The 16267-nt window shown below is 67.7% G+C and overlaps 2 protein-coding genes across 5 annotated transcripts in view; one reads left to right on the forward strand and one right to left on the reverse strand.

Moving 5' to 3' along the window:
• SLC4A2 (solute carrier family 4 member 2) overlaps positions 1 to 13271 on the reverse strand; it is an 18779-nt gene extending 5508 nt beyond the window's left edge. The window contains exons 1-10 of one of the 4 annotated variants that reach the window (XM_030492642.2): positions 13023 to 13271; positions 12321 to 12395; positions 5346 to 5489; positions 2295 to 2463; positions 1983 to 2218; positions 1726 to 1850; positions 1367 to 1596; positions 550 to 686; positions 240 to 420; positions 18 to 153 (exon numbers count right to left, since the gene is read on the reverse strand). In XM_030492642.2, the coding sequence (XP_030348502.1) occupies positions 18 to 153; positions 240 to 420; positions 550 to 686; positions 1367 to 1596; positions 1726 to 1850; positions 1983 to 2218; positions 2295 to 2463; positions 5346 to 5405 (1274 nt within the window). In that variant the 5' untranslated portion in view covers positions 5406 to 5489; positions 12321 to 12395; positions 13023 to 13271. Of the gene's footprint in view, positions 1 to 17; positions 154 to 239; positions 421 to 549; positions 687 to 1366; positions 1597 to 1725; positions 1851 to 1982; positions 2219 to 2294; positions 2464 to 2940; positions 2955 to 3165; positions 4072 to 4901; positions 5057 to 5345; positions 5490 to 12320; positions 12396 to 13022 lie in introns of those variants that run through there. The other 3 variants (XM_030492648.2, XM_030492654.2, XM_030492633.1) reach the window with 3 other exon arrangements.
• A 116-nt stretch (positions 13272 to 13387) lies between these two features.
• On the forward strand, positions 13388 to 16189 carry CDK5 (cyclin dependent kinase 5). Its single transcript, XM_030492748.1, has 12 exons — positions 13388 to 13543; positions 13658 to 13746; positions 13822 to 13889; positions 14030 to 14090; positions 14186 to 14242; positions 14371 to 14466; positions 14665 to 14739; positions 14833 to 14929; positions 15013 to 15082; positions 15226 to 15286; positions 15358 to 15438; positions 15563 to 16189. The coding sequence occupies exons 1-12, from the start codon at positions 13507 to 13509 to the stop codon at positions 15647 to 15649; spliced, it is 879 nt and encodes a 292-aa protein (XP_030348608.1). The 5' UTR covers positions 13388 to 13506; the 3' UTR covers positions 15650 to 16189.
• The last annotated feature ends 78 nt before the right edge of the window (positions 16190 to 16267 follow it).

Raw genomic sequence — 16267 nt, forward strand, 5'->3', positions numbered from 1 at the left:
CTGGCCCCTACATTCACCTGTGCTTGAGCAGCAGTGCCCGCAGCACATTGGCACGGTCCTCGGCCCGGATCTGGTCGGTGATGACCATCTGCTCCACTACTTGGTGAGCCACCCCCGGCAGCGTCTTCTGGTCCAGGTCAAGGAGCACGGCCCCTGGGCACGGGAGGGAGCGCTGAGACAAGCACAGCCAGGACCCCTGCACCCCCTCGGGGTCTGTAGGGCTGCCCCTGCCTCCCTACCGTGGGACAAGGTCTTGCGCAGTTCCAGGAGGCTGCGGAAGGACAGGGAGGCCACGTGCGGCTTGCCCCAGCGGTCCGTCTCCTCCTCCACGTCCTCCTCAAACTTGATCCAGCGCGCTGTCTCCTTCCACTGCAGCTCCTGGTTCTTGTCCACCACCAGCTCGTTCAGCTCCACAAATACCTGCCAGCACGGTTGGGTTGGTTAGAACCCCCCCAGGTGAGATGCACCCACCCAGCTGCTCCCCATTCTCGTACCACGTTGTGCAAGGTCCCCCTACCCTGCCCGACATCTCCCACTGGCTCCCCGCACCTCATGGGGCTGCCGGTCCTGCTTGCGGTGCCGTGTCATGAGCTCCTTGTGGTCCTTGCTGACATGGACCACTTGTGCCTTGGCACTCTTCCGGACGAGGTGCCGGCGCACCCCCGGCACATCCTCGAAGCGGTGACCTGTCAGGGACAGGGAGGATGGTGATGGTGAGCTGTGCGCTCCAAGTCCCAGCATGGAGAGGTCACTGAGCCTAGGCATAGGGAGCCACAGGCTGGCAGCCGGCCCAGGGCAGCTCGGAGCAGAGGGACCAAGGCCAGACAAGGACCATTGCAGCTCCAGGGTCCATGAGGCAGCAGGATGGGCACTGGTGAGGGCTGTGGCACAGGGGGGGGTCACCCAGTTGCTGCTTCTCTGGTGTCAGTGGTGACAAGCAGGAGCTGAGGCCGCTCCTTGCACCCGGGTCACCTGAGATCCCTGTGCCAAGGGTTGTGTGTGCCCATGGGCACGGGGCTCCACTCCCCAGGGAGCTCTGAGTCCTGGAAGTCCCAGAGCTGCAAATCACCAGGGGCTGGTGAGCACCCAGGGGAGGCACCACCACTGCCTGCAGCTCGAGCCACCTGGCACTGGCTCCTGGCCATGCTCCACGTAGATGCAGGCCTTTCCATGCCCGGCACCCTGGCAATGGGTCCCCTGCGGCTGTACCCAGAACCTGGAGTGGGGCCAGAGCCTGTGCGCAGCCCAGCTCTGCTGCAGCAACAGGGTGTCCCAGCACTGCCCAAGCCCATGGAGCACATGGCTCGGCTCCAGCCAACAGCCACTGCCAGGGTGGTCCCTGGGGCATGGGGTGCCCCCCACTCACTCTTCATGTAGTCCAGGTCAGCCGAGGCCAGTGTCTGGGCCTCCGACTCGTCTGTCGGCATCTTCTGGTACTGGTCCTGCTCCGCGCCCGTCATGCTGCCGATCCGCCGCCGCTCGTGCAGGTTGTAGCTGCGGTGCCCCGGCTGCGACTTGGGAACGGGGCGACCCGGGGAGCCGGCCTCGGCGGTGGCAGCCGCTCCCTCCACCACTCCTCCCTCCTCCGCACTGGGGCTGCGAGGCAGGCGCCCACCTCAGAGCTGAGCCCCGACTGTGTCCCCCAGTCCCACCGTGGGGCAGTCAGAGGGGGCTGCCAGCCCCCCAAGCCTCAGGTGAGCCCTAGTGCCGCCCAACCCCACTCACCTGCCTGCCTGAGCTTCCCTGGGGGATGTGGACCCACGGGGCTCCGGGGGGGAACCAGGCAGCACTGGGGGGGGCACCGGATCCTCTGCCCGGTGTTCGGTCACCTCATCTTCCTGCAGGAAGAACTGAGACGGGGCATGGGAGGAACCGGCTGCTGTAGAGCCGTGACCCCTGGCCACAGGCACCACCGGCTCTGGCACCTTGGTTGTGCACCAAAAAGCCCCAGAGCTGCCCCCCACACCCAGCCCTGGCCTCACCTGCACTGCCTCGGGTGGGCCAGGTTGCAGGAGCTCCTCTGCCGACCGCTCAGTCTCCGTGTCACACGCCTCGTCCTCATCCTCTTCAGCCTCCTCGATGGTGGGGGTCTCGCCAGGGACAGAGGCTCGGGGGTGCTTCTTCTTGCCCTTTTTCGGCACCCCCTTCTTGCGGCGGGTGTCGGGGGGTAGGTGCGTGGACAGCGGGTGGTGGATGTGGTGGGATGACTGGCGGTGGTCTGTGGGGGACAGCGTGGGGTCGGTGCCCTGCCCGCTGCCTGCCCACTGCTTGCCCACTGCCCCGGCCCCACTCACACTCGAAGTCCTCCTCGCCATAGCTGCGCCCGGCCTCCTCTGCGTTGCGAGGATGCGTGTCGCTCAGGATCTCCTCGAAGCGCTCCACACCCAGCGCCTTGTTCAGGTCCTTCTCCTCCTCTTCCTCCCCGAACACGGGCGAGCCGGCGCCCAGCGCCTCCTGCTCAGGCTGTGGGATGGCACAGGGCTGAGCGGGCACCCAGCACCGCTGCCCATCACGCCACCAGCACCCAGTGCATGCTGATCACGCAGTCCTGCACAACAGGCGCCACGGACAGTGTCTCTCCAGGGTCCCCAATGGCCCTGCACCCAAAGGATGTGCAACCCATTGTGCCCCTGCCCAGAGCACCCCCTGGCCTCAGCACTACACTCCAGTGCTGTGGTCTCCCAAAAAGTATCCTAGCACCCCAGTGACCAGCTCCCCGACCGGCATCCTTGGTGACACATTCCCCCACATGTGCCCCGGCACCCTAATGCTGCACTCCCCAGTCAGCCTGGACCCAGCACCCCAGTGCCATGCCCTGGTTCCATGCACCCCCAGCACTATACCGTGCTGCTGTGCACCCCTATGCACCCCCAGCACCCTTAGTGCTGTGCCCCCACCTCATAACCCAGACCCTGCACTTCCCGTGCCCCGGTGCTGTACCTCCATCCCAGAGCTTCTGGGTGCTGCTGGTGCGCCCCAGCTATGGGTGTTGGGGCGCAAGGCGGGGACTCCCGGGCTGGGAGGAGGGGGGTGCCGATGGTACAGGGGGTGCGGGAGTGCCGAGGTGCGGGGATGAGGGGTGCAGCGGGATGGGGTGCAGGGGGATGGGATGTGCAGGGGGATGGGATGTGCGCGGGGGGGCAGCGCGTCCCCGCCCGTCCCTACCTGAGTCATGGCGGAGCCGCGCTCCCGCCGCAGCTCCCGCAGCGCTTTATCGGGACGGCGCGGCCCGGCCCGGCCGGGGATGGGGGCGGCGGGGTGGGGGGAGACGGGGGGCGGCGGCTCCTTCTCCGGCCTCGCCAAATATTGACGGAGCCGCCCCGCGCCCGCCTCAAGGTGACAGCGGCCCGCAGAGGGCACCGGCTGCGCCCGCAGTACCGGCGCCGGGCCCGGGAACGGACCGACCCCCCCGGCCGAGCTCCGGCCCCCCGGGAGCGAACAGACCCCCCGTCAATGCACGGCCCCCGGCACGCACAGCCGCACCTCCTCCGGTGATGCACGGGCCCCCGGGAACGCACCGACCCCCCCCGCCGAGCTCCGGTCCCTCCGGGAATGCATCGCACACCCCCTCCCCTCCCGGCACTGCTCTGACCCCCCTCAGCAATGCACGGTCTCCCGGCCCGGCTCCGTCCCGCCCCCCGCCAGGCAATGCACCATGCCCCCCGGCACTGCACCGGCTCCCCGGGAATGCATTAACCCCACCGAGAACGCACCCCCCCCCCGGAATGCATTGACACACCCCACACACACCCGGTATCGCACGGGAACGCACCACACCAGACCTGCTCGTGGCCGCACCGTGACCCCCTCTCCGGTGCGCACTGCACCCCCCCCGGCGGGGCTGTATGAGTCGGGTCGGCAGCCCCCCGGTAACGTACGGCCACCCCCTCCCGGTAAAGCACCCCCGTAAAGGCGGGAGCGTTGTCCTCCCACCCTGCCTGGCCCCTGCTGGGGCTGCGCTGCCGACCCCCCTCCCGGTCCCTCAGACCTGCCCGCAGTGCTCAACCACGGGGGACACCCCCTGCCCGGCACCTCTGTGACCCCCGGGACCAGGTAGGTCCCAGACCCCCGGGTGGGGGGACATGGGGCTGGGGACACCGGGAGAAGTGGGACGGGGAGGACGGTGCCACCCAGTGGTGGCCGGGGTGTGGATGGGGGTGCCCCGTGTACCATCCCCTGCTGGGGACACCCTCAGGCAGCAGCGGTGGGGGTGCCACCCCCCCTGGGGACAGCCCCACAGCCCCCCATACCCCGGCACATCCTGGCCCAAGTGTCACATCCTCGTCCCCTTCCCACCATGTGGTGACCCCAAAGCCCCCAGCCCAGGATGGGGTACACGGTGGAGTGACAGGGAACAGGCAGACCTGTGTGGTCCCTTCACACCCATAACCCCACAGTGTGAGGCTGATGTGTGGCGATGGCAGTGTCACACCATGCTCCTGCCATGTCCTTCCACTAACCCCTGCAACCCGCTCCCGACACCCCATGGCCCACTGCGCTGCACCCCACAAACCCACCAGTCCCCATCCTCCAGCCCCGGTGAGGCAGCCCCCCACACACCCCAAACCTCCCTGCCCCCATGCCCCAGCCCCAGGATCCCGCCATCCCCAAAATGACCTTGAACTCCCCACCGTGACCTCGCCGCACCTCCCTGCCTCCCCTATGGCCTGGCTCCTCCAGAGCAGTGCCTGCAGTGACACCCGGCGCCACCTCATCCCCAGCCTGGTTTACCGAGCTCCTCCAAGGCCAGCTCCCCATCCCGGGGCAATGCCCCATGTTCCCAGCATACTCCCTCGCCCGCGGGACACCCAGGCCCAGCTTCAGCCCTGGGAAAGGTGGGAATGTGTGTTTCTGGATGAGGGATGTGCCAGCCGGGCAGCCCAGACGAGGCCGCGGCTTACCCGGGAGTCCAGGAGGAAATCCATGGGTGGCGGAGCCGCAAGGAAGGGGCCACAGGTCCCATTGCCGGTCACGTGCGTGGCAATGGGGACTTGCCCAACGGCACCGGGCAGTCGCGCAGCGCAACGCAAAGGGTTAATCATTAACTCTGCTCCAGGAAGCCCCACGGACCCACACTGCAGTGCTGGCACCATGGCACCACGCACATGGCACCGTGCACGGCACCAGCAGAGCTGTGCTCCATCAAGGGCACCCACCATTGGCTGAGCCTACCCTAGGGTGGCTGCTGTGCACGGCCATGCAATGGGGCAGCACCCCACAGCACAGCATGGTGGGAGGGCCGTGCCATGGCACCCCTTGCCCAGCCGGGCAGCAGCAGGGGTGCAGGCCCCGCAAGTTCCTCCCCCAGCAGCCATGTGGCCATGCCTGCTGCCCGCAGCACTTACGCTCTGGAAGGCGGAGGAGACGATGTGGTGGATCTCAGAGGATACCTGGGAGTGGGTCATGATGCTGGCGTGGTGCCCCGGGGAGCCGGCTTAGCCCTTCTCCTTCTCGCGGGGGCTCAGGGGATGCTCTCGGGGCAGCATAACCTGTGGGCAGAGACGGATGCTCAGGGGCACAGCCGGGGATGCTCCGAGAGGCTGCTTCACCCGAGTGCCACCGCTGCACCGAGGTCTGCCCGGAGGAAAGCATTGGGCTGGCCCCAGGCTGGTTTGTCTTGGCTGATGGCAGGAGCAGGAGAGCAGAGGCCAAGACAAACGCCAGGAGGGGAGCGGAGCCGGGATAGCAGGAGGGGGCCCGGCGTCCCCAGCAGGACCCCAGGCATGAGCCCAGCCCCGCAGGGTACAGGCAAAGAGCCAGACCCGGGGGGGCAGCATCCACAATTGACCCTGCCACAGACCCCAGCACCCCCATCCTGGCCCCCCACACCTGCCCACTGGCCATCTTCGCCCCACACTTGCCCCTCGGCAGCTCCCTGGGCACCAGGCTGACCCCTCCGGCACTGGTGTGCTGGGTTTATTGCTGCAGGAGGTGGCCCCACGTGATGGTAGGGACTGAGGAGGGTGGTGACGGATGACTGCGTCTCACATGGGTGGCTCACCATCACCATCCTTGTCACCAGCACCCCTTCTGCCATGCTGTCCCCCATGGGCACAATGGCTGTGGCCAGGCTCGAGGAGCTGCGGACTCGGCATCCGCCGAGTCCGCAGCTCCTCGAGCCTGGCCACAGCCCTGGATCATCCCTTTTCCTATGTGCAGTGCTACCAGACTCCAGCTGCTCCCTAATCCCCGCTCCCCATCCAGAGCCAGCACATCCACATTCCAGCCGAGCGAGCGCAGATTAGCTGACCTGCCACGCCACTCTCCCAGAGCACCCGCCAAGCCGGAGCTGGCAGCCGAAATTCCCCCCCTTACTCAGAACGGGGACCCCCCCACACCCCATTTGCACACCAAAGTGCCGTGCCCCTCACCATGGCAAGGGTAGCAGGGAGTTGATGTGGCACAGCTCCACTCTCACCAGTGCACCTAATGCACTGGAAGTTGGGGGGAATAAACCAGTGCCTCCACTCCCCCTTCCCAAATGGAGCTGGGACCCCCAAACTGCCTGTGCTGGGTGATTCAAGGTGGGTGCTGTGGGGTCCCCTCCCTGCACAGGGCACTCCGTCGGCTGTGTCCCCCCCCCCAGACCTAAGAACCTGAAGACTGGGACCAGCAACGGCTCCCTGGTGCCAGTGAGAGCAGTCATTGGGAATTGGGGGGCTCTGGAGCACCGGACTGGGGGGCAGAGCCTATGGGGAGGGTCAGTAGCATTGGACACAGCCGGAGCCTTCATGCCATCCTGGCCCCGCCATGGGAGTCTTACCAGCATCACTCCTGTGCCAAGCTTCTCACAGGATGGTGCTCCCATCATCCAACCCAACCCTGGACCACCATGGCTGGCAAGTGCCAGGGCTCCGGCATGGGAAGGCACTCATTGCTCCTGGCTTTAAGCAGCTTTTGGGTTTAATCCCGTTGGCAGCTCACAGGGATTAGAGCCCCAGGAACACACTTGGGATTGTTCTCTGAGAACACCAAGCTGGGAAGCAGCCCCAAGCCACACTCTCACCATCTCTCAGTATGGGGAATCTGGGTGCTGGCCCATCACCCAAAAAGGGGGGGTCCCAGCCCGCTGACCCCCAAGGCCCCACCAGCCCAACACCCCCAGTGCCACTGTGGGTCCCGGCAGGACGGTGCAGGGGGCACACAGCGCCTGGGAGCCTGTGGCCTGACCCTGCTGGAAAGGGTGACGGGCACCCGGGGCGGGGGGGATGGACAACTTCTGCTTTCCATGGTGGCGGTGGTGGCTGAGTCACCCCGCAGGCACGGCTGGGCAGCCGGCCGGGAACGGCGCAGCGGCTCACGCCAGCCCTGCGGAGAGGAGCCTGGAGTCAGCCCGCACCGGGAGCTCCCGCGGCTGCCCCGGCCCCGCGCTGGGTCAGTGCCCGCCTGCCCCGCCGTGTTTGTGTTCCCTGGGATGGGGGCGGCGGCGGGACAGGTCCCGTAAACCGCATGTCGGTGCCCGGGACGACTGCGGTGCCGCCACCCCAACAGCTCCAGGCGCAGCCATGGGGCGGGAGGGTCGGGGCTGTCCGCACGGGGCCGTGCCGGCGGGTGGACTGAGGTGTCAGCGGCGGCGCCCGTCCCGCCACACCGCGCCCCGAGCGCGGCCTCCGCGGGCCGGCGGCGGAGCACAATGGCCCCTTGTGCGAGGGAACAGGCCGCTCCGATAAGCGGGGCAGGTCCGCGGATACCTCCACGGGCTGCCAACGCCGCGCCGCTAATTACCGGCTGGCTCCGATCAGCGCCTGTGCGCCAGCCGGCTCGGCGGCTCCCACCGGTGCCGGAGTCGCATTCCTGGGACCGGCCCTGGCCTGCCTGCCTGATCCGCTGAGGCGATTAGAGGGCCCGGCCTTACGACCCACACCGCTATGGGGGCTGCCCCACGGGGCTCGCATGCCCCCGGCACCCTCCCGCGCCGGGGCCCACCACCGGCATCGCATGGGCTGGGAGGGGAACCCGGGCTGCCAGCGGGTTGAGCAAGGTGGGAAGTGAAGCAATTCCCGGGCAGCCTGTCCGCACTGGGCATCCCCCTCCACGGCACGGACCCCAAATCCCGCGAGGGGTGCAGGCGCCAGCTGGAGCCTGCTGCCCCGTGCTGGTGCCACAGGAACCCTGCTGCCATGGGCAGCACCGCGCCTTGTCACCCCATGTCACCTTGGCTGGGGATGGCAGTGACGGGAGCAGGTCCAGACATGGGATCTCGCACACACACAATGTGCCATGCACATTTGTGCCAACAGCAGGAGGCTGACAGTGACCACCGCACCACATCTGGCCAGAAGCCAGAGCCACATTTGCCACCCCCTGTCCACGCATGGCCGGGTGACACTGCGGTGACAGAGAACATGCCGTGTCCCTCACTGGCCCTCTCGCTGTCAGCCATCCCCCAGGAACTGCTTGTGGCCAGTTTCCAGGTGACATTGCACAAGGGTGAGCCTGGTGGGGGTCAGGCTGTGCCCATCACGCCGGGTGGACGTGTCCCGCGCTCCTCAGCCTGCCCGGCATGGCGAGACTGTGCCCTGGCCCCATGGAAGGGGGGAGCCAGGAACCCTGGCCTTGCAGCCCAGTACCAGATGGGGCCAGCTCCCCCAGGGGGGCTCTGCACCCCCACACCTGCCCCACTGTTCTGCTGGAGAATCATAGAATCTTAGAATGGCTTGGACTGGAAGGGAAGGGACCTTAAGGATCATCCAGTTCCAACCCCTGCCATGGGCAGGGACACCTTCCACTAGACCAGGTTGCTCCAAGCCCCATCCAACCTGGCCTTGAACACTGCCAGGGATGGGGCAGCCACAGCTTCTCTGGGCAACCTGTGCCAGGGCCTCACCACCCTCACAGGGAAGAACTTCTTCCTCGGATCTCATCTACATCTCCCCTCTGTCAGTTTAAAGCCATTCCCCCTTGTCCTATCCCTGGTCTGGCATAGCCACACTCACCCCACTGCTCCTTGGGGTGCTCACATCCCAGGCGTGGGAGCCACAAGCCAGCCCTGGCAGAGCCACCCAAGCACTGGCACTGCCCCGGGGCTGCACAGCATCTGCTCCCCAGTGGTGCCCCATTGGGTGCAGGGAGCTATGCCATGCTCCCTGCACCACTGGGCAGTTCTGGCCAGCACTGCCAGCACCCATGGTGGCCATGCACTGGATCCCCACCTGCACGGACAGAGCACGAGCCCCAGCTCCCTGCATCCCAAAATGGTCCTCAGTGCTGGGGGGCGGGAGCATCAGTGTGCCCCGGCTCCCCTGCTCACTCCTGAGGACAGAGTTGCAGAGATCACCCAGAACCCCTGCAGCCCCTCACTTCTTGGGCAGCACCCATGCCCCATGCCTGAGGCTGCCAAATGTGGGGTGCTCCAGGGGGTCCACATGGCGTAGTCCAGCTGCTCACACTCCCTCCTGCCCGGCTCACCTGGCTGCTCTGGGACACCCCCAGGAGACCCTGCTGCCCCGAGCACGTCCTGGGTGCCCACCCCATAGCGGGAGCTGAGGTCCCACACCCCATGATCACCACTGTGGGATGGAGCTGGGCTGGGACACGGCTGCCCACGGCACAGCTCCCACCCCGGCAGAGGTTTTCTAGACACTGTAACTTTAGAAGCCACCACCAAAAATATCCTTCCTCATCCCCACACCATGACCTCGAAACCGCCGGATCTGGGAGATGAATCACGGCGCTGCGCAGCTCCATACCCACACCCACACCAGTGCCACCAGCGTGGGGAGGGAGGTGACAGCCAGGGCAGGCATGGCCACCCCAGTCCAGGGCTCCCTGATGGCTGACAGCCCCATCGTGACCCCTCTGCCCAACCCTGGAGAGGCCAGGACCCCCTGTGCAGCATCAGACCCACCGTGTGTCCCTGTCCATGGCAGGAGGGTTGGAACTAGATGATCTTATGGTCCTTTCCAACCTAAACCATTCTATGATTCTATGTGGCACCAACACCCAGGACGGCACAGGACCGCCCGTGTGAGGCTCCTGGCGGGTGTCCCCACCACTATCTCCATCCCAGCCCTGGGAAGGGGCAGGCACAGCTGCCTCTCACGAGGGTCTGGTGCCCCTGTGCCACGGTACCGGGCTGCATGTGTCACCCCAGGCACCCACCGGCACTGACCCGTGGGTCCTGCTGGCTGCTGTGGGGGCCCTGGCTGTGGGGTGAGCTGGATGCAGCCCCACACCACCACCCATGGAAGGGCTGCGGGCTGTGCACTCACCCACCGCAGCTGCCGGGGAGGTGTGAGCCTGGATGCACCATTCCCTGTTCCCCACCGGCCCCGGCATGGGCAGGCAGCTCTGCCCCACTCACCCCATCACCCGCCGGCCCGGCAAGGCTGCGGCTCCAGCTGCCTTCCCGCTGCCGCCGCCTTCCCACGGAGGCTGCCGGGCCCGTGTCCCCGGGATGGGGACCTGCCCCAGCAGAGACTGATGCGGGGCTCTCGTCCAGCGCGACCCTCTCTCCCGTGGGCCACCCCGTGCAGCCTGGTGTGGGGCAGTGCGCAGCCGTTCTCTGCCCTACTGCGACGAGAGCTGCCGGGCGCCCGCCGCTGCCGGGAGCTTTTGTACCGGCGCAGGAGAAAAAAAAACTCGGCAGCGGCAGCAGCGCTGAGTCTTTGTTTCGGCAAGCCTGCACCAGGCCACTCTATCCAAACAGAGCGGCCGTGCCAAGTCCGGGAACGGCTCCTCGGGCAGCCACACCTCTGCACCGCGGCTCCCGCTGGGCACGGGGGCAGCCAGCGGCGAGCGCCGGCAGCCCGGAATGGCCAAGCGCCAGCGGAGAGGCCGCGCTCCTGCCCCGTGGAGCAGCCAGCCACGGGGGGACATAGGGGAGATGCAGACCACAGCTCCACGGGTGCAGGAGCGGGCATGAGGGCTTCGCCTGCACAACACTATGCTCAGTGTCCCTCAAGGGCAGTGCCACACGCGAGGGCTGTGGGGCAGGAGGATGTGGGGCAGAGAGTGAGGAGGAGCTGGGGGCAGCCCATCCTCCCCCAGCCGGCCCCGGCGCCCCTGGCAAGCCCCAGCGCGGCATCCTCAGGCAGCCAGCCCGGTCCCTGCGGCCACCCGTCCCCTCTAATGATAGGGGTGCGCTTGCGGGGGCTGCGCCGGGGATGGCAGCCAGACCCCCCCCCAACCCCACAGCCTGGCACGGGGACCCGGCCAAGCAGCAGCTCCCACGGCCCCCTCCCTTCCACCGGCCGGGCTGGTGTCCCCGGGCAGGGGGTCATCGGGGGGCCACCTCCATCCCATTCCTGGGAGCCCTGAGCCCACTCCGCAGCTCTCACTGCAGCAGCACGGGGCACAGCAGGGCAGGGAGAGGCAGCGAGATGTGGGGTGTCCCTCACCAGTGCGGGGATCCCTCGGAGCCGACCCCACCATACACCTTCACCTGCAGACACCCACAGCAGCGTCCCTGGGGGGCATGAGGCCAGGCAGGACGCAGCACCCGGGGTGGGGAGCAGCGAGGGGCACAGGGCAAAGGCCACCCAGCACAGCCCCTGCCCGGGCTCAGGGCCAGCCCAGCTCCTGGCCCCCGGTCCCCGTGGATGCCCGGACAGAAGGGCTGCCCACGGTGCAGTGCGGATATCGGTGCCAGGAGGGTTGTTAGGGCAATCACATCCCACGCTCCTGGCAGGCGCTTGAAGCGGTGCAGTGACCCTGAAAGGCATGACACCCCACGGATCCCACAGTGGGACCCTGCAGTCCGTGCACAGAGCCACTGCATAGCGGGGGAGGGGAGGGCAGGGCACTAACCCCTCCCCGCAGCCCTGGGACCACCAGCGAGCCGCCAACACAATTCCCTCCAGGAGCAATCCCGTGTCCTGACACCGGATCAGAGACCACAGGGGTGTCTCCAAGCAGATGTGTGGGACGGCCCCGTCTGGCCCTGGGGACCAGCTCTGCCCGTGTCCCTGCCTGCACCAAGCGAGTCAGGGGCTGCCATGGGCGCTCCTGGTGTCCCTTAGCTCTGCTGCCCCCTCCCCATGGACTCGGGGCAGCGCGGTCCCCGCTCCGGAGCCATGGGAGCCCGCACCAGCGCGGAAGCGGGAAACCAGCAGGGGCTGGACCTGTGCCCGGCGTTGCTCAACCCCTGGCAGCGTTTCGCAAGCGGGCAGCGCTACTCACCACCCCGCACGGCACATGGCGGGTCCCGGCAAGCACCGTGCCGGCGGGCGCCAACCCTCGGTGACAGCTCTGCGACATCCATGGGGACACGCCTGGATGGGGCAGAGCCACAGGATGCTCCCTGTGCTTGGAGGGAGCTGGTGGTGTGGGATGGATGGCTGCGGCCAGCGATGGGGTGCTCCCAGCCCCATGTATCTCACCTGCCGAAGGTTGCTGCCGGACTCAGGAGCCGGAAGGGAAGGGCATGGAGCTGCCTGGTGTCGCGCCGGTACCCACTAGGAAATAAAGAGATGCCAAGGGCTGAAGCACAAGAGCTGGGTCTGGCACAGCCTCATGTGCGGGTCCAGCCCCAGTGGTGCAGCTGGTGGGTGCAGTGGCAGGGTGAGGCCGAGGTGCGACGCACCGGACAGGGGACCGTGGGTCCAGCAGGTTGGCAGGTCCCAGGGTGAGGGGGTCCCAGGGGTGTCCAGAAGTCCCAGGAGGGTGCCAGTAGTCAGGGGTGCTGCTTCCTCCCCTGCCACATGAGCTGGGGGACCCAGGAACGGGCATCACCGAGTCCCCTGGCCCCCCCAATCCCAGGCTGAGCCCGTCGGGATACCCGAGGTGGCAGCGGGGGAAACGGGGCTGCGGCCGCGCCGGTACTTGGGCCCCGGGAGGAGCCGTCGGGCCTGTGCAGCGCCCCAGGGTCCCATCCCGGGATGGGATTGGGGGCGGGACCGGGGCTCCCGCAGCCGGTCGGGCCGTGCCCGCACGGGACGGAACGGGACCGACGGGCAGGGGCTCGGAGGCGCGCCGGGAGCGGGGAACGGGACACGGGCGGCACCGGACGGGCAGCACCGGGACCAGACCGAACCGAACCAGCCCCGCCACCTCCCGCTCCTGCTCCTTCTCCCACCGCTTACCGGAGAGTCCCGTCGGGCCGGGCGGATCTGCGCGGCCCCGCCGGGAGAAGCGGCAGCGGGAGTGCGCCGGGGCGGGGCGGCACCGGCTGGGTCGGCACCGGTCCCTGCTCCGGCGCCGTCTCTGGCAGGCGTGGTCACCGTCTCTCCTCGGGCCCCACGGGGGACCCCGTCGAGGCCGGGCCCCGTTCCGCAGTGCCCCGGGGCGGGAGAACGGGCGGACCCGGGGATCGAACCCGGAACCACGGCGGGCGCGGGGGGGTTGGGGGAGAAGGTGTGGCGGGGGCGTGGCCAGCACCGGGAGGTGTGGCGGAGGGGGCGCGGCGGGCGCAGGGGATGCCGGGAGGTGTGGCGGAAGAGGCGGGGCTGCCGCGGGGGCTGCCGGGAGGTGTGGCGGCGGCGGGGCCGGGACCGGGGCCGGAGCTGGGGCCGGGGCCGGGAGCGGGGCCGGAGCCGGAGCGGCGGGGCCGGAGCGGATCGCGGCGCGATGCAGAAATACGAGAAGCTGGAGAAGATCGGGGAAGGTGCGGCGGGGCCGGGCGGGGGTCCCGGGCGGGGGCCCCGGGCGGGGGTGCGGGAGCCGGGAGCCGGGAGCCCGGTGCCGGTGGCTGGCGTGGCAATGACCCGTCCGCCCGCAGGCACCTACGGGACCGTGTTCAAGGCCAAGAACCGGGAGACGCACGAGATCGTGGCGCTGAAGCGGGTGCGGCTGGACGATGACGACGAGGTGAGGGGATCGGGGACCGGCGCCCGGAGCTGATACCGAATCCGGTTCTCCCCCATCACTCCCCTCTCTCGGCAGGGAGTGCCCAGCTCGGCGCTGCGGGAGATCTGCCTGCTCAAGGAGCTCAAGCACAAGAACATCGTCAGGTGACAGGGGCTGTGAGGGTGGGGGGGGCTGCTTCCCCTGCTCCGGTCCCGCATCCTTCCCCCTCTCTGGTCCTGCCCTTGCTGCCTGGGCTCAGTCCCCCCTCCAGTTTGGGGCTTCATGGTCCCCCTTCCCCTCGCAGGCTCCATGACGTCCTGCACAGTGATAAGAAGCTCACCCTGGTCTTCGAGTTCTGCGACCAGGTGGGTGCTGGTGCCGCAGCAGTGCCAAGGCCAGGTTGGGGTCGCTGTTCCTGGTCCCTGCCACTCCCCAACATGGCTCTGCTCGCTTTCTTCAGGACCTGAAGAAGTATTTTGACAGTTGCAATGGGGACCTGGACCCAGAGATCGTCAAGGTGTGTCCAGGGGGGCTCTGGAAGCCCTCAGGGACATGGTGCTTGTCCTGTGCTGGCTGCGGCATCACCACAAGAACGGGCATCACAGAGCTGATGTGTCCCGCTCAGGCCCGTGCTCTTTTCCACAGTCGTTCATGTACCAGCTGCTGAAGGGCCTTGCGTTCTGCCACAGCCGCAATGTCCTGCACCGAGACCTCAAACCCCAGAACCTGCTCATAAACAGGGTGAGCGCCGGGGCTGTGTGTCTGTGTGAGGTGCAGGCGGCTGGCTGTCCATCTGCCGCTTGCCACTGTCTGTCCCTTGTGTTTCTGGTCAATGGGAAGGGGTGAAGGAGCAGCAGCCGCTGAAGGGTGGGCAGCAGGACAGGGTGTCCCCTCTGCCATCTCCTTCGCTGTCCTGTTGACATGGCGCTTTCACTGCAGAATGGGGAGCTCAAACTGGCTGACTTTGGCCTGGCCCGAGCCTTCGGCATCCCCGTGCGCTGTTACTCGGCAGAGGTGAGCTGGGAGGTCTACCCACTGCCTTCTCCTGGCCGGGGGGCTCGGTTCCATCCCACAGCCGGCTGACCATCTCCCCACCCCTCCGCGCAGGTCGTCACGCTGTGGTATCGGCCCCCAGACGTGCTCTTTGGCGCCAAGCTCTACTCCACCTCCATCGATATGTGGTCAGCCGGCTGCATCTTCGCAGGTAGTGCCGGCGCAGGGGGGCTGCGGCACAGGGGGCTGCTGGGGCCGTGGGGCCTCGGGGCCCATCTCCTCTCTGGTTCCTAGAGCTGGCCAATGCGGGGCGGCCCCTGTTCCCGGGGAACGACGTGGATGACCAGCTGAAAAGGATTTTCCGATATCCTTACAGTGCCACAGGAGGGGGCAGCCCCTCTCCTGGGCAGGGAATTGAGGGGGCTCTGCCCGAGTTGGGGGGGGGGCTGGGGATGGCTGACTCTCACACTGGCCGCAGCAGTGGCCCTTGACCGCTGCTGTCCCCACGCTGCTGGGAACCCCCACAGAGGAGCAGTGGCCGGCCATGGCCAAGCTGCCAGACTACAAGGTGAGGCAGGGGCAGGTTGGGGGGGCTCGGGGCCAGGGATGGGGGTCTGATGCTCACCTCTCCATCCCCAGCCATACCCCATGTACCCGGCCACCACCTCCCTGGTCAACGTGGTGCCCAAGCTGAACGCGACCGGCCGGGACCTGCTGCAGGTGAGCCTGCACCACGGGGGCTTTGGCTTCTTGGGGTGCTGCCCTCTGCCCCTGCAGCCCCACAGCTCTCTGGGGGGGCTGTGGGGCCCATGGTTCACCTCCCAGCCTCACCTCCTTCCCCCAGAACCTGTTGAAGTGCAACCCAGTGCAGCGGATATCAGCAGAGGAGGCTCTCCAGCACCCCTACTTCACAGACTTCTGCCCCCCATAAGGACTCCAGACGCCCACCCAGCCCCACGCTGAGTGGGGGGCAGCACCCAGCTCCCGGCACGCTCCCAGCAGTGGTGGGGAGGGGACAGCCCCCCACGGCAGGGGGGGGCACGCGAGGTGAGGAGCGAGATGCCAGCACCCCGGAAATGCAGCCTCCCATTCCCCTTGCCCCTGTATTTATTAGGTTTTTAACCCAACACCAGCCCGGTTGTGGGGTGCTGGAGTGGCCCCACCAGCCCCATGGCGCAGCTGGGGCTAACCCTGGGGCTGCCCCCGAGCGCATGGAGCCCCCCCACGGACACGGGACCATGGTGCTGGTGGAGGGGCAGGACCCTCTGGGACCAGGCATGGGGACCCCAAGGGGGGCCCCCCATGCCCCCTCCCCCTGCTCCCTCCCAGCCCCTCCCCTGGCTGGGTGGGGGTCCCAGGTGCCAGCTCCCCTGGGAGGTGGGGGGGACACCCCATTTCTTTTCTACCGTGCTGCTGTATGTGGGTGATTTTGCGTGTTTGTTACCTCCATAAAGAGCTTCACCCTTCCCAACGCCTGCTTCTCCTTCCTGGGGCACTGGGGACCCCCCCCCCGCCAACCCTGTCCCTGTGTCCCCCCAGAGCACAGGAG

The sequence above is a fragment of the Strigops habroptila genome, chromosome 1, assembly GCF_004027225.2.
Source record: "Strigops habroptila isolate Jane chromosome 1, bStrHab1.2.pri, whole genome shotgun sequence".
NCBI classification, from domain to species: domain Eukaryota; kingdom Metazoa; phylum Chordata; class Aves; order Psittaciformes; family Psittacidae; genus Strigops; species Strigops habroptila.

Coding starts and splice junctions, on each gene's coding strand:
- CDK5 (XM_030492748.1), top strand. CDS start 13,507: ATGCAGAAATACGAGAAGCTGGAGAAGATCGGGGAAG. Junction 13,747..13,821: donor GGCTGGACGATGACGACGAG/GTGAGGGGATCG, acceptor CTCTCTCGGCAG/GGAGTGCCCAGCTCGGCGCT. Junction 15,287..15,357: donor CCAAGCTGCCAGACTACAAG/GTGAGGCAGGGG, acceptor CTCCATCCCCAG/CCATACCCCATGTACCCGGC.